Source organism: Melospiza melodia, chromosome 13, assembly GCF_035770615.1.
Source record: "Melospiza melodia melodia isolate bMelMel2 chromosome 13, bMelMel2.pri, whole genome shotgun sequence".
NCBI lineage: Eukaryota > Metazoa > Chordata > Aves > Passeriformes > Passerellidae > Melospiza > Melospiza melodia.
This window is the reverse complement of record NC_086206.1, coordinates 3,777,712-3,800,130: the sequence shown is the minus strand read 5'-3', so window position 1 is coordinate 3,800,130 and position 22,419 is coordinate 3,777,712. Positions and strand designations below refer to the sequence as shown.

The window sequence follows — 22,419 nt, the reverse complement described above, 5'->3', positions numbered from 1 at the left end:
ACACCATCCTAGAGAGAAGGAAAGAGGGACTTAACACTTCTGAAGATGATAAAGAATACTGAAAAGAAACAAGGATATTTACTTGTAATCCAATATAGTAGAATATATCCATCAATTGCAATGAAAGATCTATGTGTAGGTAATAACCAGAATGAGTGGTCTTTATTTTTTAATCCATTTTTCCATCACAATAACATTTATTATAGTCACACATCCCAGAGATTGTTATTTTTGCAAATATCACATAGAATTAATCCAACCATGACTCAGGTCATGGGGCACCCAGGTTTGGGAAATAAGATACAATCCAAAGCTGTTTGACTAGACTGCCACTCCAAGAATACAAAAAAATACACCACAAAACCAAGGAACAAACTAAAGCAGAGCTATTCAATGTATATATGTGCTAAAGAAATCTAAACCAGCTTAGACAACACACAACTAGTTATTGCCATCTTCCTTGCCACCAGTGTAACAACCACAATAACACAAGTATCTTACTTCTACTGGAGAAGGTATTTCAAATAGATCAAGGAAGATGTTTGATTTATTTGAATTTCAAACTGGACTGTAAATCTTTATTTAATTTTCCCCCTGGTTTGAGATATCAAAATTGTTTCAGTTTTCTTCAGGAATACAATCACGAACAAAAGAATCGGTGAAGAATTTACAGCTGAATTCTTCAGTTCTAAGGCAGACATTGGCAGCTTTTGTAAAATATTAACATTTCTCACATCCAGACAAGTTACTGTAGACTCCTAAATACCAAAGCACTTTCGATCCAATTCCTGGATACCCTGGCCAAAGTGCTGCAGGGAGGGCAGGACGTGGCTGTGTGAGCACAAACCCCCTGGGCACTTTGTGCACTTACTTTGTACGACTCCATCCGGTGCTGGGTTATCACTGTCACCTTCTCTATCACTGTCCTTAATCTGCTCTGTGTTGCATGGGAAATAAAAGTAACCACCTCAGCTGGCACATCAGTAATTCCTAGTTTTTTAGCTAAAGCAAAAAAACAAAACAAAACAGGATTAGCTTACTCTCCATAGGAAAAAAACCTGAAACACAAACAAAGCTCTAAAGGACTTTACATCACTACTTCATTTTCCTGGATAGAAAAATCCATAACAGCGTATTTATGTGGCTTTGGTGACACATTCATGACCACCTGAAAAGGGTGCAACTCTACTTTACAAGCTTAAAAGAAAAATCAGAGAATTTCTTCAACACTTGAAAGCACCTAAGAACTTTGCTGAAGATTAGCCTGGCACATTAAACTGAGGCATGTCAGAGTATGAGACAATCTGAGTTCTCAGTTGTTCTACACAAGAAAAAACAATTCCTTTATTTTCAGAAGCATTAGTGCAGATGAATTTCAGTGTTGAGCAGGTGAGGGTTGAGAGCAAAGCATTCTGTTGCATCCTTTAGCCTACACCAGTGGCATAGAACTGATAACAGAAATTCTTTAGGAAAAAAAAAAAAAACAACTATTAATTGAAGGCAAAGAAATAAAGTCATATTAAAAAGAGTTGTTTAGAAACACCAGTTGTCCCCCCAACACATATTCATGTTCCATTATCTGGACATTCGATACTTCATGCTAAGTTTTTAAGAAAAGCTAACAGTCTACAGTTTAATGCACTTATATATTTAAAAAACATCCAAACTACAGAAAAAAAAGAATATGGCTAGCACTCAAGGTCTCCTAATTTCATCAAAATAATTACCAAGTATAGGATATAAATTTGTAGGTATATGAATATATGTACTTATTTAAACTGCAGTCCTCCAAAGGCATACATGGTCCTGGCAGGACAGTTTTCTGGGTAGAAAACTCCCTGTGTGCACGCACAGATACAAATATTTCACACAGGGAAAAAATGGGTAGTTGTGTTTGTATGGACCATTGGTGTTGAACCACCACAAAAGAATAACCCTGCTGAGTCGGTTTCCCATTGAATGGACACAGGACTTTCAATAGCAGTCTGGCCGGGACACACGAATGGTTATGCAACACACAGAAATCTCTGACTGTTTCGGTCAGCGCTTCCTACAGAGCCAATTGCAAGGGAATTCTCGCCTGGGGAGGGTCCCTGAGCAAACGGGACCTCGGCTGCACAGAGAGCGAGTGTTGGCCTGGCGAGGCGTTCCTGCCTTTCCCTGGCGAAATTCCAGAGCAAGAAACCCACGGCTCAAACAAAGTGGGAGAAATGAGCACGGGGAGCAGAGCGGGGCCGCAGCCATGGGGAGCCGGCACCGGCACCTGCCCCTTCCCTTCCCTTGGCACCCGAGCCATCGGGATCTGCCCCTTCCCTTCCCTTCCCCTTCCCATCAGGATCTGCCCCTTCCCTTCCCTTGGCACCCGAGCCATCGGGATCTGCCCCTTCCCTTCCCTTCCCATCGGGATCTGCCCCTTCCCTTCCCTTGGCACCCGAGCCATCGGGATCTGCCCCTTCCCTTCCCCTTCCCTCCCGAGCCATCGGGATCTGCCCCTTCCCTTCCCCTTCCCTCCCGAGCCATCGGGATCTGCCCCTTCCCTGCCCCTTCCCCTTCCCTTCGGGATCTGCCCCTTCCCTTCCCCTTCCCTTCCCATCGGGATCTGCCCCTTCCCTTCCCCTTCCCTTCGCTCCCGAGCCATCGGGATCTGCCCCTTCTCTTCCCTCGGCACCCGATCCAGCGGGATCTATCCCTTCCCCTCCCCGACTGCCTCCCCACCGGGATCTGCTCCTTCCCTTCGCTCCTGATCCACCGGGATTTCCCCCTTCCCTTCACCCTGCCATCGATCCACCGGGATCAGCCCCTTCCCTTCCCCGGTTCCCTTCCCACCGGGATCTGCTCCTTCCTTTCCCTTCAATCCCGATCCAGCGGGATCTGTCCCTTCCCTTCCCTTCAATCCCGATCCATGAGGAGCTGCCGCTTCCCTTCCCCCTGCCATCGATCCACCGGGATCTGCCCCTTCCCTTCCCACCGGGATCTGCTCCTTCCTTTCCCTTCAATCCCGATCCAGCGGGATCTGTCCCTTCCCTTCCATTCGCTCCCGATCCATGAGGATCTGCCCCTTCCCTTTCCCCTGCCATCGATCCACCGGGATCTGCCCCTTCCCTTCCCACCGGGATCTGCTCCTTCCTTTCCCTTCCCTTCCATTCGCTCCCGATCCATGAGGATCTGCCCCTTCCCTTCCCTTCCCAGCCCCACTCCGCTCCCAAGCCGCGCCTCCCCAGCTCGGTTCTCCACTCCGGCTACCGCTGGTGCTCATTTTAGGGATTCTTTGAAGTCTTCACCTCTTAAACTAACTTAATCACCGGCTCCCTATCTTACATGTTACCTTAAGGATTTCAGCAAGATGTATATATGATTTTTAACTAATTTTTGCTTTATCACAGGGAAAAAAATAAATTAAACCTTTCTTGGTGCCCAGTTTGTCCTGTGTAATAGAGCTGGAGGTGCGCTCAGGTTGCTGAAAGCTGAATGAGTAATGGCACGCAGACACACACATTAAATCCCAATGCTGCCACTGCCACCCAGGCAAATGAAGTCCTTGAAGTTGGGAGGACAATTCCTACAGGCAGGAGCAATTCCTCCACGCCAGACTGGCAATATTTGAGCACGCACCATTTTACTACGCAAATGCGTGTAAGCAAAGCCATCACTCAGAAAACTCTAGTCTGAAAGATAAAATGTAAGTAAGAAGGGACATTTAATTAACTAGTACCCAGAAAAGAGTCTTGGAGATGGAAAATTCTGCCCTATTCTAGGTAAGTGTGAGAATGTGCAATCATTACAGTTCTTTGAATTTGAGTGTAATTACAGCTACGCAACTTCCCTGAAACACACACAATCCTTTTATAACAAGAATTGTTGCCATCTGGGTTTTTTCACAATAAAGGTCTCTCTAATCTCAAAGAATTTTATTCTGAATAAAGTCAACCACTATAGGACTCTTCTTGTCCCTTTAACTCTTCAGAAATTCAATCATAATCTATGGTTGAATTCTCGGAGATACCTGATGCCTTAAGATTCTTATCCTTCATCAGCCTCTGCAATATCCCAGTAACTTTCTTCTCCTAAAGTCCTCCAACTTAAAATTCCCAAGTCCAGAAAACTACCCAGAGGCCACAGAGTCCCTAGGGAATCTGCCCTGGGATTTATCCTTTTTAATGGGTGTTTCAGAGACCTCGGGGGGGAGACACCAAGTCCCCTCACCAGGTCTGCAGATGGCAGCAGCCTGAGCAGTGCAGAGGGGAAGGACCTGGCCAGTGAAAGCAGAGAACTTCATGGAGCTCCTGAAGGACAACAGCAAAGCCCTGTGCTCACTGCAATGCCATGGGATCAGCAGCCCTGGTGGGATATGGAGAGCCTGGAGGCCAGCAGTGACCCAGGTTCCAGCACTGCACCCTGGCATCCACGGGCTGCCCCCACAGCAAAACAATAAATCAGTGGCAACCAACCCACCAAGGGAAGCAACTCCTCCTCTTCACTCAGCCCACACCTACAGTCCTGCACCTGTGGCTCACCCAGTACAAGAAAAGCTTGAAAAAACCTGAACTAAGGAAAAGTCAACATGATGGTCATGGGGGTTGCAGCACACAGCCTACATGAGGAGAACATGAGGGTTCTTTCTCTTGGAGTAAAAAGACCTAAGGGAGAGTTGATTGAGAAGATAGAGCCAGACCCTTTATTAAGGTTGCCTGGAAGAAAAATGAAACATAAATTCATAAACTGAAACAGCTGTTTCTGACTGGATATAGGGAAGAATTTTTTCATGAAGAAAGAATAATGGAACCCTTTGCACAAAAAAGTTGTAGACTGTCCCACCTCTCAGGTTTTTAAGACTTGGCCAATTAATGCCCTAAACAACCCAGTCTAAACTGAATGCTGATCCAGCTTTGAGCAAGGTACTGGAGTGATTCAATGATCCCTGTCCCCCTGCACATGTGCTGCCCTATTCCTCATTACTGCACATCTCTCCTCCATCTCAGATCACCCCCTGGCACATCTCCCAGCCCACATTTGTCCAGCATGCCAGCTGAGCACAGTCAGGGACCCTGAGCCTGCCCAGTCTGTGCCAGAGAGCTCCCTGGCAGCCAACCAGGCAGAACAGCAAAGAAAAGCAAAAAATGGGTTCATCCCTCAGCTCAGGCACACAGAGGGGGCTCCATCTAACTCCTGATTTATCAATCGACTCAAAAGTGACCTGAAGGGAAAGAAGAAAGGCAAATGGAATATTCAATCCCTTAAGGCTAAAATTCTTTGAAAAACAGGATAAGGGGAAAAGAATACAATTTCCCCCCAAATGAATTAGCATCAAGGAACCAGACTACAAAAAGATTTTTAAAAAGTCATTTTGTCACCCACACGATTCATCATGTGTGGAAGCATCACCACATCTCCCCTGCTCTAAATTCCACTGGTTAAACCCTGCTGGCTCGGGATGTCAGAAGCAGGGAGCATTCCAAAGCTGCACACTACACCAAGATTTGGCACACTCCTTGAATACTTGCATTGCACTTGGGGCAAGGGTGGGGAAATTACCAATTTCATCCACATTTGAAAATGCTGGCCTGTTTATCCTTTCATTCACAGCTGCTCACACCACTGTGCTGAATCCACTGACCTATGAGATGTTGTTGTACCACTCCTTAGAGCCTGGCCCTTTTTTGCTTTGTGCTACTCACAAAAATGCCAAATAGAAACTGAATCTAAGTACAGGGCTGGCAACTATTAATTTTCATATGCTTCTATATTAAAGTCTCAGTTTTGTCTTTTTTTCCTGACTTTTTCTTGACTGCCACTTCTCCTCCTGAGATCCACTCTCATTTATATATTTTTTTAAAATGAAATGTATAAAATGTATTCATCCACTGTCATTTATAAAAAGCAAAACAACACATCTCTAAATGGGAAATTCCTGACATATTCTTCTATTCTGCTTAATTACTTTACCCAGTGTTAATAGGAAAAGGCTATTCTTCTCTTTTCAAGATTCCCTAGATGTGGGACAATGATGTGGAACATAAATATTTATATTTTTAAGAAATGTATAGATAGACATATATATTCTAAATCTATAGATACACATATATAGTCTAAAATACTAAACATAGTTAATTATATCACAAACATCCTTGTTAATACTCATCTTTCTAATTAAGTTATTAATGATATTTTTATTTAGGCCCTAGCATTCTGAATTTTGGTCTTAATTGCACCATTTAACCTTTACAATACATACATTTAAACATGTGCAAAAAATACATATTTAAGAGAAAATTAAGATTAAAAAAAACCAACAAACTTATATCAACAGAGTGCTTTCCCCTGTCTTCTGTTTTTAAAAAGTTTAACCTTTTTCTGATTTTTAGGTGATCACCTCAATGTGCTTTAAGTTTGATGATGTGGCAATCTTAACTTGCAGTCTTGTGATCAAAAGTATCATATGTGGAATTTGAAAAGAGTTGCTTGCTTTTAAATAATACATTTGTTAAATTTAGACATTTTGGATAACAAGTATATGCCTCAAGTCTTTAAAATTACTTTAGCAATGTAATTTTGAACTTTTCCTAGAGCTATGATAAAAACATCATCAAGGTTAACAAAAAAAAAAAAAAAAAGGAGCTGGAGCAAAGCAATGCTCCAAGCTATAATTTTAACCCATCTCTCCAGTTGAATTCAAGTTTTGATATTGTTAAAGACAAAACTAAGGTCATACTCTTTATTCAAGTGCTCTTGCCAGATCTCTATTACACCAGAACTGTACAAGACAATCAAGAATTGATGACTGATTGGAAGAAAATTTCAATTCTTTGTGGCAGAACTCAGTTACAGCACATCCTCAGAGGCATCATCAGATGCTACTAAAGAGTCACAATATCCTACATGAGAAATATGAGGGACAAATTTGTACTCAAATTGCAAGTTTTGAATCTGCCAAGCATTACAGAACAACACAATAAAGTCTGCCTACATGTTAATTCTTAATTACATGTCTGGAAGCTTTAATAGCAAATCCCGGTTCCATCAGAATTTAATAAAGATCTACAGTATATGAGCATGCAAAGAAGTGTGTCAGGATGTTTTGCTACAAATAAACTATATTATATTTTAAATTTTTTGATATTGCAACAGAGTTACTGTAAAGTCAGAACTTAGATACAAGTTCCAAAATCCTTGAGGGAAAAACGTTCAGCAATATTATTCTGATATTGGCATATGTGTCAGTAGCACAAGATTGTTTTTTACAAATATAAAAGCACCTAAACCTTGTAACTGAAAACTTTTTAGGTCTCATGAAGTGAAAATTCTGCTATCATCTGCTCAGTTATCTGAAAGTCACTGGCTTTGCTGCACTTTAGAAGTTTAATTATATTTTATTGATCAAAAAACCAAAACAAATCATAAGGAGAGTACTGCCCTATTTGGGAAGCAGAAGAAAAATACTGTCTTTGCAGATAGGCTTTCAAAGAATCAAAAAGTTACTTCAATAATTTATAGTATAAGAGGACTGACAGGATTGAGATCAAAGATAAAAAAATTATTTGTAAAACATCAGGTCTGACTCTGATTATTGATGTGATGAATTATTGAGTGCTGTATAAAATCTCTTTACGTTTACACTCAAAACAAGAAAACCTTGAAGAAGTGGCTTTAAGCAGTTAAACAGCTCAGATTTAGGGCTGGAGCTGTCCTTCAGGAGCAACACTGCCAGGGTGCATAATCAGTGTCTGTCTGCCTTAACCACAGGGCAGAAATGCAGAATGCACTCACTGCTGTCACCCTAACACCAGGAGCAACTTCCTGAACTTTAAATTCTGTGTGTGAAATATTGGTCCAGGACCCAACTGGAACCATCTTGTTAGGTCCAGACCCCTTCTGCCATTACAGCTTGCTTGCACACTACAAAATAGAAAGTAAAATCCATCCCACTCCAATCTGAGACGTTATTTAAGTTTTTGTTTAACCTCATTCAACACCATCAGATCCAGGGAAATGCAGCACAGAAGCATCTGGCCAGATCTACCCACATCACAGAAAGCAGATCATCCTGCCCACAGCCCAGAAAGTGTTGGGCTGTGCCTTGGATTGCATCTACAACTGAGGCTGCAGCCCCAAAAGAGCCACCAGAGTTCTGTGCCTCAAGCTTCCCCACCAGGAAAGGCAATGTACTACTGGGAACACAACCACTTCAATTGCTGCAGCCTCCCAAACCATTCAATTCTCTAGGAAAAAATCCTATTCCTTCATTTCACCAGCATAAGGGAAACTGACATTTTGTAGCACTGCTGTAGATGTAGCAGTGAAACATTTAAAACATCTTAATCTCTGTACAATTACATATAACTAAATACAACATGACTGGTTAAGTAGACACTGTTCAGAGTTATCATACACAGGAATTTGGGGAAATTACAAACTGAAAAAATGGGGTGAGGAGGACAGCAGTTCACCTTCTGAAACCAGACAAGCAGTATTTGTGTAAGACTCAGCTTGTGTGGTCTCTAGAAAGCAAGCCATGAAATTAAGAGAAAGCAACTGGAGCTTTATCTGATAGTGTGTATTAATAATTCTAAATACTGTGTACTAATAATTCTAAATGCTTTGTATTAAGAATTCTAAATGCTGTGTATTAATAATTCTAAACTGAGCAGTGCCAGGCTGACTAAACACAGAGAGGGAACAGCTCTACTGTACTAAGGGGCCTTGGCATCCTGAGGAGCACAAATGGCAATTATTGAATTCACTTCTGCCAACCTCAGAACAGCGTCCTCAGCCCACAAAGTCATCCATCAATACTGCATTCCTGGTGCTATCAAGGGGAAAACCCAACCCACAATATCAAGCTGGAGAATGAGGGATGGAACACAGGAGAGGAAAAGATTAAGGTGGTTGTTTAGGTTCAGAATACCCTGGGGTTGTGTTGGGGGGGGCTCACAGTGCCCTGGACAGACTTTCAGTACTAGAAACTGAATACAGAGCTTGTTAAACAGCACTAGGGCAAACAGCAACTCCTAGTTCTGATGATTAAAATTAGAGATTCCTAGGGGTGCAAGATAACCCAGTGATCCCAGGCAAAGGAAACAGCAAGATAATTTTAGCTGTAATCTTCTGGTTCCAGTCCCTTGAATAAAAGCTTCAATTTAACTCTCACTAACTAAATGCATAAATAATTTATTCAGTGTTGACTTGCTGCACTGTTAAGCTGGTCTGCTGCTACAAGACAGTGTGAGGGAAGGAGAAACTACAAAACTTTGGTTGCTACCTTGCCAAACAGGGCCAACCCAAGGGAAGTGGTTGGAGCAGGCGCCTCTGAGGAGCTGTAACCCAGAGCTGCTCGGGAAAGCCCCAGGGCAGGGAGTGTTTGCTGCCAAGCACAGAATCCCTGCCAGGAGTTTGAGATTTGGTGCAGGTTCCCTGCAGCAGGTACAAACCAGCACTCTCTGACAGGGGCAGATGGCCAAGATAGAACCCACAGCTCCAAACAGGAAAGGTTCTGCAAACCAGGCTCTGACACTGCTCAGCACTCCCAGTGCACCTCCACAGGGAACAGGGACTTCTAGAGAGAATGGCTTCTTATCACTTCCTAATTGTTATGTGCAAAACCATGGAAAGCCCTACATTCCTCACTTCAATCAGCTTGTTTGTAAAAAAAACATTCCTCCTCTCAGAGCTTAAGAACTAACTCATGAGTAGAATTCTGAACAAAATGGAAACTTTCTTTGTTGGATCAGGCCCTTTTCTGACCCAGAGGTGGGCAACTGAGAGGTGTTCTAAAAACTTTTATTCCATTTGCAGTCTCTTGTGAAGGGTAAGACAACACAGATGTTATAATCTCTGCCATCACAAACAGAAGCCAAGTATTTCCTAATTACAGTACACTTATAGTGTTTCTTGGCCCATCAGCTTTAGCCACACCATGCTGTAAATGCCTTAAAGCCAATAATCTAAAATTACCCCTCATGGGTCCCACTACAATGCATCTTTCAGAGTTCTGTTTCTCCAAAGTATCCAGTCTTATTTGCAGGGCCATCCTTTGAAACTTGTGTCTAGTTCCATTTCTCTCTCAGCAATGTCTGTCCTTTTCCATGGCATTTCTAAGTCAGCATTTCTTATCTCAAGGTTTACATATGGATGCACACTGTGTGAGCTTTCTGTCAGGCTTGGAGAATTCCCTACAAACCCATTTCCCACACTTCTTGAGAATTCCCAATTTTCTTCTGGACTACCCACCTTGGGCTGATTGCTCTGAAAGCATTTTTGAAACTGAGAAACTGCTCAACCATCAGTTATTTTTTTTAAATAAATTCCAAACTTACAGATTAAAATCCTCAAAATACATACCACGCTCAGTGCAAGACACAGCAGGGAAAAAACATAACCAGCCATGCAATGTAACCTAAAAGAATAAAAATGAGGAATAAAATGCTACACAATTTTTAGTATTGCATTTCCTGCCCCCTAAAAAGTAAATGCCAACCAAACTATTTTAGCAAAGATTCAGCTGAGACTTTTAAGCTCTGTAGTGTGAATGCACAAGCACAAAACCATTTAAAGTGTTTCAGGCACTATAGTGGATTTAACTCTTCCAGTACAAACTATCTTTAATAAACACTTATGTATTTCTATAACTGTATAAAAAGTTAAGTAAACCTGCACTGGGTAACAGAGTCCATCATCCTTTCTCTAACAGTAGTATTAGGAAATGCTGCTAGAAGATTATTAAAACAAAAAGTGTGTATGGCTCACTGTGCACCAAAATTATGCCTTGGTCTGTCCTAAGTTAGAGCATCTTATCTGTCTATCAGGTCAGGATGGAATGTTTTTTCCATTAATTTTTCAAGTAATTTTTTGAATTTGCAGCATTGTAAAACAAAGAGTTCCACAACTTAACTTCACACTTGGAAAAAAGCAAACTTTTTGTTAATTTTGAACATTTACTTTCTAATTTTCATACACTTTAGTCCTGTTAAAGGAAAGCAAGCAAAATAGCTCCACTCTAGAGGGTCATCGTGGTGTAATTATTTTAACACAACAGAGCCATAGTTGCATCCATGCAAAATCTATGTGTAACCCTGGCCAAAGTTTCATTCTATTTTCTGTGCTGATTCAAAGCTTTTATATGCAAGAGAAAAAAAATTCATCAAGTAGAGAAAGAATTTCTCAAGAATCTTACTTAACCCCTTACTATACAACTCGTGTTTCTTTATGGACTGACCAGCAAAAAGCCTCCATTTTTCTAAAAAGTCTGTCTCAACCAGTGGGTAAGTCTAGGAATTTAATCATAATTCATGCTTTTTGGGGAAAAGAAAAACTACTTGGAGAAGAGGTCTGTGCTAAGGTATATATAACCAGACAATCCAGTTTCCAAAATTCTGTCTCTAAGCTAGATAATTAAACAGCTGAAAGGCAGCTATTAATCATCCATGAAGAGTCTGTTTTATTAGCCCTGGTGGTTTGTCTCTAGCAGAACCCAGCTAGGCACCAAACAACATTCTGCACAGCTCTGTGGAGGCTTGGAGAATGGAAGGGGCTGCCACAAAGCATGGAAGCACAAACAGTGCATCTTGGAGCACAGAACACTTGGCACTCTCACAGCAAGGAAGGCTTGCAGCTTGAGCAGAGAGAACAGAAAGAATGTTAACTCTGAAGGAACATAAAGCACTGCAATTAATTGTTTCCCTGCTCTCTTCTCTAATTAAACTGTGAACCACCTAACTTCTTTTAGAAGAAATCAAAATCCCAATGTGTTAAGCAAAGACAATATCCTTATGTTTGATGTTTAATTCCTCCTCTTTAAATAATTCAACTTTAGATTATTTTTGTGCTATTTGATGTGTGTATTCTAAAAGAAGGGCAGGTGCTGAAGTTATTAAAAGGAGGCACTGAAGGACAAAGTCTTTGAGAACTACAGCTCCACATGCTACCCTATAATCCCAGTAACCTGTGCTGCAGCAATTGAACAGTGTGAGGAAAATACTGAAGACAGAGGAGGGGATGAAAACTGAAATGGGGCAGGTCTCAACGTGTCAAATAAGAACACACAGATTACAGTTATATCATCTTTTCTTCTTCATCTTGGTTTTCCTAAAACAAAAAATACAGCATAATGAGCATGTCCAAAAACATCCAGGAACATTCAAGAATAAACACAGAGTGAGTATAGAGGACTAGAAAATATGTTCACTGTTTTTATGAATAATAGCAAATGCCTCAATGCACTTTTGTGCTTGGTTACTCACTAGAGACTCAAATCAAAAGAGATTTTTACAAGGACCAGACCAGAAAGAACTAATATGGCAATGACACCAACAGGAGTCCCTAAGAAAACAACAGAGAAGTTGTTAGTTGGGATTTATCTGTTTTCATGCAGAGCAGACAAATGTGTTTCTTGAGCTAAACTCAAAACAGTAACCAAGACAATTCCTCAGGCTTAAAGACCATAAATACACTATTGTGACAGCACACCAGGTAAGACAGAGATGGAGCAGAACCCCTGTAAGAATGTCAGAAATGACAAACAGATCCTAGAGCACAGTCCTCACAAGGAACAGACCACACTCTCCATCACATCCACAGGATTCACAGGCATACCAAGTATAAGAACTTGCATATGTGATTCTGTTCTTTTAAGGCAAATTGTGTGAACAAAACAGGTATTTCCCCCAAGAAACCATCTCTGACACCACAATCATCACAGTTGTCTCCACAAGCCTGATGCCAGGCTTGTTACATGTGAGGCAGGATAAACATGTCACACAGGCAGGATATGCACAAACCCCAGGATTCAAAGAAGGGTAGACCAAAGATCATAACCTGAATTTCAAAATGTCAGCACCTTCATCTGTCTATGCCCAGGATTAGAATTAAAATTGCCAAGATCAGGACACCATCCCACATTCATTAATAGCAAAGACAGCATCGCCAGATCCACAACTGCAAAATTTATTCATGTCAAATATGGTTGCTTAATTTTGTCAAAATAGCTTTAGTTTATCATAAGTTTATAGTAAGGTTGCACTTCTACACTATTGTGCAAGAACAGATGGTGGTACCTCATCTGGCACCACTTTGTGTTGCAGCTACAACAACAATTTTTTTTCCTTGAAAACAAACACCCTTTGGTCAGCAGCAGAATGTCTTCATAGCAGTTCAATGTTTGGCTCTGACTTATTTAACACAAGGGACTGCAAAACTGGTTAAACCACAGATTAACCCTTTCTGCATTACAACCACTGAAAAAAGTGCCAAATTGCCAATGAGTTGCAGTAAATTCTGGACTTGTGTGCAGTAGACTCAGCAACATGAAGGAGGCTGACAATGGGAGAAGGAAAGACTAAAAGGAAGTTTACAAAGTTTGTAAGTAATTTTAAGAAATGAAAACACTACAACCTTAGTATGAGCAGCAGGATTGCCAAATAAACATAATGAACAATCATTCCAACATATTTTTAAAAATATTACCTTTTCCTTTTTCCCCCTTAAACGATCCTTGAAGATGCTGCTCACTGATCAATGACTTCCTCCTCCACAAAGATGTTCCAACATGTGTTGAGTGCTGGGGACATTAGCACCACCTCTAGAGCATGGAGTTTGCCTACAGGGATAATGTAAGTCAGCTTTATTGCAATACTGAATGGTTCTCTAAGGTTTTCTTTTTATTGTTCTTATTTTACACCCATGGACTTTATAAATGAATCTGGTAGAGAATGCATCTCCACAGAATGATGATCTTAATTTTACTCTCCTTTGCAGAGACCTGGAAATTTAAGCTGTTCCATTCCCAGATGCAAACTTATTCTGAGGCTGGGTAACATATTTTGGTGGGCCCTGAAGGCCAGAACTGCCTTCCAGAAATAGCAAAGACCTTTTAAAGATGGCACTTTCACTACATTCACAAAACAGAATGAAAAACGGGAGAAAACAAAATTATGGTGAAAACAAAACTTGAATTCTCTAAATATTTCTGAGACCAAGTATAATGGTCATGCTCTCAGTTCAGCTGGAGTAAAACCTTTGAAAATGATGCCTCAAGAAACAGCATCATTTTCTTCATAAATAGTCATAGTTTAAACATAGCTAAATTAATCATATTTATTTTGAGAAATTACTGCTTGATGAAATAACATCAATTCTGACACCTAAAGGTGATATAGCTAAAAGCATAACTCAGATTCTGTATGTTGCAGAGCCAATAAGATTAATAAAAAGAAAACCTTGTAAACACACAAAAAATATTGAACAGAAGCTGCCCTACCTTTCACAGAAAGGCAGACTCCAAGCTCTCAGGTGGTACTGAAGTTACCATTCCAACACATGTTGGGACATCTTGTAAAACAGGAAGTCTAATCATGGACCTATTAAAGAAAGAACAACAATAGGGTTTAACATTCTGCTGAAGTACTCACTGATTATGTTTATTTGGCAACACTGCTGCTGATACTAAGATGGGAATGGATTCTCACCTTTTTTGAAAAGGAAATAATAAATGTAAATCAAATATAATTGTCTTATAATACAGTAACATTAGCAATTGATTCAGTTGGAATATAGAACCAAATTCTCTGTTGAACTGTGCCACGAACTCCAATCTCAGCCTGAGAAACAACTCTCACAACTATGGACATTGGTTAGAAAACTGGGAGCAGGACACATCTTCTCATCTAAATGCAATTTCCAGCAAACTGTTTGTTTGATACTAATGAAAAAAGCCCAAGTTCCAGAACTATTCCAGATGTCAGAATGTGGGTACATCTCCACACCTGCCACATCTCTGCAGTGCCAGACTGAAGTTTACAGAAACTAGAGGAAGTCCTTGCTTGTGGCATGCACAATAACTGGCAATTTGGATTATACAATACCTAACATGACTTTTTTTTGTTCCCTGAGGAAAAGGAAGTAGAAGCCAGAGAACTCCACTGCAGGTACAGTTCAAGCATGTCCCTAGGACAGTGCATGACTTCAATCTGCTACACTTATGAACAGGGAGGTGTAAGAGCAATCCCCAAACACAATCAAGAGTTATGTCCACAGGCATTTACAGAGGTCATCCTGACAGCAAGGTGCTGATGGAAAAAAATTATATTCAAACAAATACTTCAGTTTGAAGACAAATCAACTTATGGACAAAAAGGTAAAAGTCAGCAGTGAAAACAATTAAATCACATCAACAAAAAGTGCAGTGAAAACAAAATATTCTATTCACAGGCAATAGGAGAGCTCAGAATTTCAGAACACACAAGCACTGTAATTGAAGCAGCTATAAACGTTCTCTGAAGTAAAGCAACCAGAGAAATAACTACACTTTTATGTTAGAGCTGCTCTGTATATGAAAGAGCAGCCATCAATAGGACAGCTTCATTTCATTCAAACTAGAACACAAATGTTGACAAACAAACCCAGAGAAAGAGGATGCCAGAAAGACTTACTGAACTAATAACAAAGGCCTTAAATAGAGGCTGAAATCACCTGGCCTGGTTCCATGAAGGGTACCCCTATGGGTTTTAACTTGGTTTAGCAATATAAAATGCCCTCTAGAGCACACAGATTCTGTATTTAAAATATATAGATATGCACACAACTGCTGCCACTGCCATGCCACACAGCAGGTTCAATACACCCCAGAATATAAAAAACCCAGATAAGCTATTTCTGTAGGTTTTAACATGCAGTGGTACAGCAGACATGCAATTCAAGCGTGGCTAAACAAAGAAACAATCAAGGCAGAGCAATGATCAATATTTCATCAGACAGAATTAAAACCATATTTTACATGTAAAATAACAAAAAGGTAAATCTATAAATTATGTTGAGCCTAACCATACAACTGTTTTATTGACAGAACCAGAACTTCTAACCAGCCAAGCTTCTCTGAAGCTGTTTTAAGGAGGACTGCAGGCCTTATAACTACTGAACTAGGAGAAACTGGAGTCATCAGCACATTCCCAAGCTTTATAATAACTGGCATGAACCACTATGCGTGTTCTAGACTAGAAATTTATTTCCATGAAGCAAGAGAATCCAGAACTAAGCTTGTGGTGGGAAATCCTGCAGATGTATGCCATGTCAGTAAAACACACTTCTCCAAAGAACATTGATAAGAGATACAGCATTTTGTAAAACCATGCTACAGACAATCTGATTTCCTAATGCAGGTGTAAAAAAAATTCTGAATGAATGTGAAATAAAAATATCATGGCTGATTCTCCAAAAGTTTCTATCATATGTATTTAAGTGAAAATAATTTGGAAGATACATTTTGAAAACTGTTCATCTTGTATTTCAGGTGGCCAAACCAGTCCCATATTTCTTAGAATGCCACATCTGTTCCATTCAGTCAGTGCTCTGCAACAATAAAACTGAAGTAGAAAAATGAGGTGAAGAACACAAAGTGAAGAGAGAAAGGAACCATCTAAATCAAAGAATACAATATGCCAAACTCCTGCTTAAATATTATTGCATTATGACAGTAATTGATGGTTAGGGTTCACCACAAGTTGTGACATTTTAGGGAGAGTTAATAAAAGCAAAATGGCATCACCTGATTGTAGAAGAAATCAGAATTTCTTCTAAATAAAAGTTGTGGGAATTAATAAGCTGCTGCAGATTCTAAGCCTGATAAAGTGCCATGCTCTGTTGCTCACAAAATAATAAAGCAAAGTTTTCTGGAACCCCCAGTGAAGGTTTGAGAGACCACCAAGTTCTCAGACAAGTACATGAGACAGCTGTTCCCTTTTTCCATGGATTTAGTTATCAGGCTTTATAAAAAGGATCATGTTTTATGCCATCCCTTGCTGTGTCCTGCTACCTTTCACTAACATTTAATATAACATGCAGTGCAGCCTTGTTCTTATCTGCACTCAGAAACCATGCTGCAATCAAGGAATTAAAGGCAAGGAGTCTCTGTTTTCACAAGATGGTTATGAACTATAACTGTCACACTTAAAAACCTGCTTCACTAAATGTTGCCTGTTGCCTCACTCAGTAAACAGCAAAAAACTCAGAATATCAAAACCTAGCTTCTAAAACCTAACACAGCATTCTTACCCAGCAAGAAGTAACTTATGAATGGAAAAAAGTGAAACAATTACAAATCATTAAGGTTATTTTTCTTGTTCATTCCCATAAAACCATGTGGAAAAGCCAGGATTTTGCAGCATTATTTATTTGTGAGGGTCTAACCAGCTTGCTTGCCCTCTGAAGATAACACTACTCATTGTACTAACAAAGCTAAAGACCTAGAAAGTGTGAGGAGTTGGGATGCACATGCATGATGCATATCAACCCCTGCCTCTCAACTTCCCAAAAAAGAGAAACTAAAGCCTTCCAAGCCTTTGTGTATGTTTCATTGTGCTCTGCTGTCATGTAGAAAGATCAGGGTTTAAAGTTTTATGATTCCGAGTGGAATAACAAAAGAAATACATTATATGCTGAGAAATAGCCACTCTTGATTCTGTATCAAAGAAGAATTTGAAACAGTCACAGCCTTGCCTTCCTACATGAACAAATGGCAATGATTACCAGCCCAAAATGACTAGATACAAAATTGGATAAGGAAGCATGTGGGAAGTGGATGAATATCTTTGCATGAATTATTACCTTTCAGTTACTTCTTCCATTTAAATGGATCAATATTAGTGCCTTAGATTTAAAATAAACTTTGGATTACAACACTGCCAAGCTCAAGTAGAGATAAGAACACACAGTATATTAAGAAAGCTCTTTCACTATGTCTTTGAGGCATCTGGCTGGTGGTTACTGCCAAAGTCTGAAGAGCATCTGCTCTCACTTTAGCAGTTTATATTCCAACTCCGGTGAATGGAAGCACAATCTCTGAAACAGCCTTTGGGGAACACTACCGAGCTGCTCAACAAAGCTCTTACTCAGAAAAGAGAGCAGGAGATTAATATTACAGAAAACTTGAAAGATCTAGCTTCTGAGAAAGGAGACAAGAGCAGTTTCCTAATACTGTACACACCACAAAGCTCTCTTTTACTAAAACATTAAAAATCTGCCCTAAAACTGAAGTGATTAAATATGAATAGACCTAAAGGTAGAAAATAACATTGTTTAAGTCATATTCAGGCAAAATTAAGAAGAAACAATGTATCTTATCTCATTTGTCAACAGGCATAATGAAAACAGAAGAATGAGGACTCACATCAGAGACTTTTTCCTAATGTGCTCGAGAAGGTCACGGGCGCTTTGCTTAGTCCTGGTGTTGTCACAGCAACATATGGCAATACTGAGTCTTGTACTGAACTCACAATGTCATTATTTTAGAGTGCCCAGTAGCACAAATTACTAAATTTGTGTGTGGTCCTAAGCAAACAACAAATCTGGCCACACACAGTGAAAATCCAACTTCTAAAACTTCAAATTCAGCTGAAGGAATTCTGTCCTCAAGAGCCATAGATCCCAGATAGTAGCCACTTCTGAACTCCACAGCCACTTTCAAAACTATAAAAGGCTTCATGTAAAACCAAAATAAAGCTCTAAAAGTGACTGCAGGAGATCACTAGGAGTGGCCTCTCTTCTGGATTCACTGCTTTTGAGAAGTAAATCCCTGCAGCTGCTTTTAAAAGCTTTGAAAGTTTCATTTCAATTATCAAAGCCAATAAAGCTTCAAAAACAGCCATAGGGATTTGTTCCTCAGAGAAGCAAACCCCAAAAGGCAGTGATGAATAGTGTGATGGGTTCTGTGGCTCTTAAAGTATGTACAGATTCCTGTAAGTCCTGCACTTGTAATTACAACTCCATGTTGCACAGCAATTGTTACAGCCAGACAGCTCATTAAGGCTGATGTGGCAAATTCATTACTGATTTCCCATTCTTTCTAACAGTTATGTTAGTTATGTCTGTTGTCTGTTGCCTTTTCCTTTATTGCACCTGTATCAACTATTGTGCGAGCATCCCTCCCAACAGTTTCTCAGGCACATTTTGTGAGGACCTTGCTGGCTGCAGTCTCAGGTGGTGCTGAGGCAGTCCCAAAAAGCAGGACTTGCTTCCCAGCCATCCTCACAGCCAGCTGACTGCAGCCTGCAAAACCATCCTTTCTCTGAAGGGGAACTTAAAATGCATTTTGTAAAGTACAAGAGTGAAGTCTGACAATAAGTCAATGAAGAACTTGCCTGCAACTGCAATATAAAAAGGTTCCCATTAATTCAATGAACATAAACACAAACAGCATTTCAGAAGAAACCACACGACTGAAAAAAACCTGACAGCGCTGATTTGCAACAAGATTTTGGTCTTATGTTTAAAACTCTGAGAACTAGATCCCTAAAAATTTGTGATATAAGCACAGATCTGAAAGAGATACAATTTACACCCCTAAATAACCAAAGCTTAGTATGTTGAGACACTGATGGCACTGAAAACATTATGAAAATTATGCTAAAAAGATACATTTAAGTACCAGAACACACAGTGTATAATAAAGCATGTCATATAAAATGCATTCTATATTTCCTAACCTTAAACCATCACTAATTTTGAACAGTTATTCTACTAAAGTTTTTAACTTCCATTTTCAAATGGCAGAATAAATAAACATACCTTTTTGCCATGATAAACAAACACAGTTTTTGGAAAACACGCCATAAGAAAATCACTATGAACATTTAAATAGATGCAGGTGTTAAGAACTGAATAACTGGTTTGTATGGGGAAAGAAAATCTTGTCAGGAAACTTAAGCATTCTGTTAAATGTTATTCACAGGTGTCCTCTGTGACCTGTACTACTTACTTTACCTCTCTGTTTCAATCTTCTCATGTGTAAAACATGAAGGAGGATTGTGAGAAATAATTAATGTTTGCAAAGAGCTTGGGATCCTTGGACATAAAAAAACATGGGAAAAGCATGAAGTTTAAAAGTACCAGCATGCTATTTAATTTCCAACTTGAGGTAAGTTCCTTTCATCACAAAAACCTTGAAAGTTTAGAAATACAAAATCATGGAATCAAATGCTTAAAAAACCATCTTAAGTGCTAAGCATATCCTGTTCCTCAGAACCTCAGCACTGAAGGAAACACTCCCAGAAGGAAAGGAGGTGCTTCTCACCCGTTTCAAGTATGCGTTTATGGAGAGGTATAGCAGCAAGAAAGGGTTCATCTTTACAGGACTGCATCTGGGATCCAACCAAGTCAGAGTTGGTGGCCATAATTCGGGCACTTTCTTCATTAAGGTTAACACCAGCCATAGAGGCAACATCATTGATGTCATCATCATCTCTGCAATAAAAAAACCAAACATATAAAACCAAATTCTGCATGGAATATATTCATTTTTTGCATCATCTGCTTCTGCAGAAGGAATCATCATGCCACATGCCCAGTGGGTGGGCCAACTGAGACACAACCACTGGTGTCTCCATTTTCACAGAATATCTTCAGAAACAACCATTATTTCTCTGGCCATATCAGAAAACATCAGAAGCAGGACAATCTGACTGATAACAGGTGTGACAGAGGTGTCTTCATCTGAGACTCAGTGATATCAGTGAAACCAGGCTGATCAGGAAACTAACAACTGAACACTGGGATTTTCTCTATATAAAGAAAACTAGGCATAAAATGATAAAATAAATAACAGAAATTAAAAGCAAACCCATGAATTTTTCATCCTGCACTGTTTCACAAGTTCCTACTAAAACAGGCATCAAAGCATTTTCAGCAACAGTCAGGGAAGATTCTTTGGCCATGCTGAGCACACAGGTGAGCCTGGCCTCCAAGTGTGGCTGGAGTACATGCTGGTAATTTCTCTGGCAACATACAAATATCAGGTGTGTCAACAACTTTTAGGAAAATGAGCTGCATTTGAGAAGTTGATAGCAACTCCCAGGCCATTTTTTGCCCTGCAACATCCTTTATAACAGCTTGTGAAAGTACAAACAAACTTGAGTTTTCATACCTGTATCTCCCAAGCATCTTTACCTCCTACCTGTCTGAGGCATGACTCAGAGCTGTGAAACAGCCACCTGGATTTAGCACATTCTGTTTCACAGCTGTTATTGACACAAACACTATTTCAACATATTCTACAGTGATTACACAACCTTTGAGAATATCATTTTCAGAATACACATATATGGATAAGAACATTCAAGTCCATACTCCTGTTACTGTATAAAGTAAACAAACAAAAGCTTAATTTAAATGATTTTTTAAAAATTGTTACATAATTGATGTCCCATGCACCCTAGAATACTTTGACACTATAACAAGCTTAATGCCCATAGTAAAAATCAATAGCTACAAGTAAGGTCTGAGAATAAAAGGAGGGAAATCCAGAAATCTATAATCTAGGTCCTCCCCCTCCTTCCATACTTTTCCTGTTACCTGCATTACAGCAGCCAATTTTGGTGGAAGATTACAACAGTTTGATAGATAATAGTTTTGTTCTCTTTTATGGGAAGAAGTCAAGAAGGGACTTTTATTTGTGTAAACCTGCAGATACACGCTGAACACTTGAGGCAGAAAATTGAATATTTGACAATGCTTTCCAGAAAAAGTCTACACAAATGAGCTTCTACTCATTTCCAGGAGTGTTGGAGCGAATTAAGCACTTGATTTCTTGTCTTCAAATGAAATTCCTGAGAACAGTGTTGCAACATCATAGGATGGTTTTGGTTGGAAGGAAACTGAAAAGCCCACCCAGTGCCACCCCTGCCATGTGCAGGGACACCTTCCACTGTCCCAGGCGGCTCCAAGTCCCAGTGTCCAACCTGGCCTTGGGCACTGCCAGGGATCCAGGGGCAGCTTCTCTGAGCAACCTGGGCCAGAGGCTCAGCATCCTCCCAGGGAATAATTCCTTCCTAATATCCAATGCAAATCTATTACCCTTTAGTTTGGAGCCATTGCCCCTTGTCCTGCCACTCCATGCCCTTGTAAATTGTCTCTCCCCATCTTTACTGCAGGCTCCCTTCACGTGCTGCAAAGCCTCAGTTGGGTCACCCTGGAGCCTCCTCTTCTGCAGGCTGAGAAATCCCAATTCTCTCAGCCTTTCTTCCTGGGGAGGTGCTTCATCCCTCCAGTCCTGTCACTTTTACATCTGACATGGTGTGGACACAATAATCACCTGTGTACCCTGAGCCACACTGAGGAACTGGCTCTGTGCCCACACCACACAACCAACACCAACTGAGACACTCAGGGACCAACTCAAAGTTTGTAATTCTACAAGTCAAAACCACAGGTAAAACTGAAAGAAATTATGATTCTGTCAGGTTAAAACCTGAATGCTTGAAATGGAATGAGAATCACCCTCACCTATGAGGACTCGCAAGGCCCAAATCCAGCAGGCCTCAAACCATGGGAAAACCAAACTCCCATCAAGGCAGTTCCCAGAACACAAACTCTGATCTATGTAAAACAGAAGCTTCTGGAAGACAGGTTTGAACCCAGAATTTCAAAATAAAGCTCAAACTG

General features: G+C 40.2%; 1 protein-coding gene across 1 annotated transcript in view; it reads right to left on the bottom strand.

Annotated features, from left to right (window-relative positions):
- The window catches only part of LOC134424129 (transcription initiation factor TFIID subunit 4-like), a 154,789-nt gene that overhangs the window by 87,208 nt on the left and 45,162 nt on the right, over window positions 1-22,419 (bottom strand). Inside the window, exons 10-11 of the mRNA XM_063167635.1 lie at window positions 20,054-20,223; window positions 872-1,002 (exon numbers count right to left, since the gene is read on the bottom strand). Coding sequence (XP_063023705.1) covers window positions 872-1,002; window positions 20,054-20,223 — 301 coding nt within the window. The remainder of the gene's footprint in view (window positions 1-871; window positions 1,003-20,053; window positions 20,224-22,419) is intronic.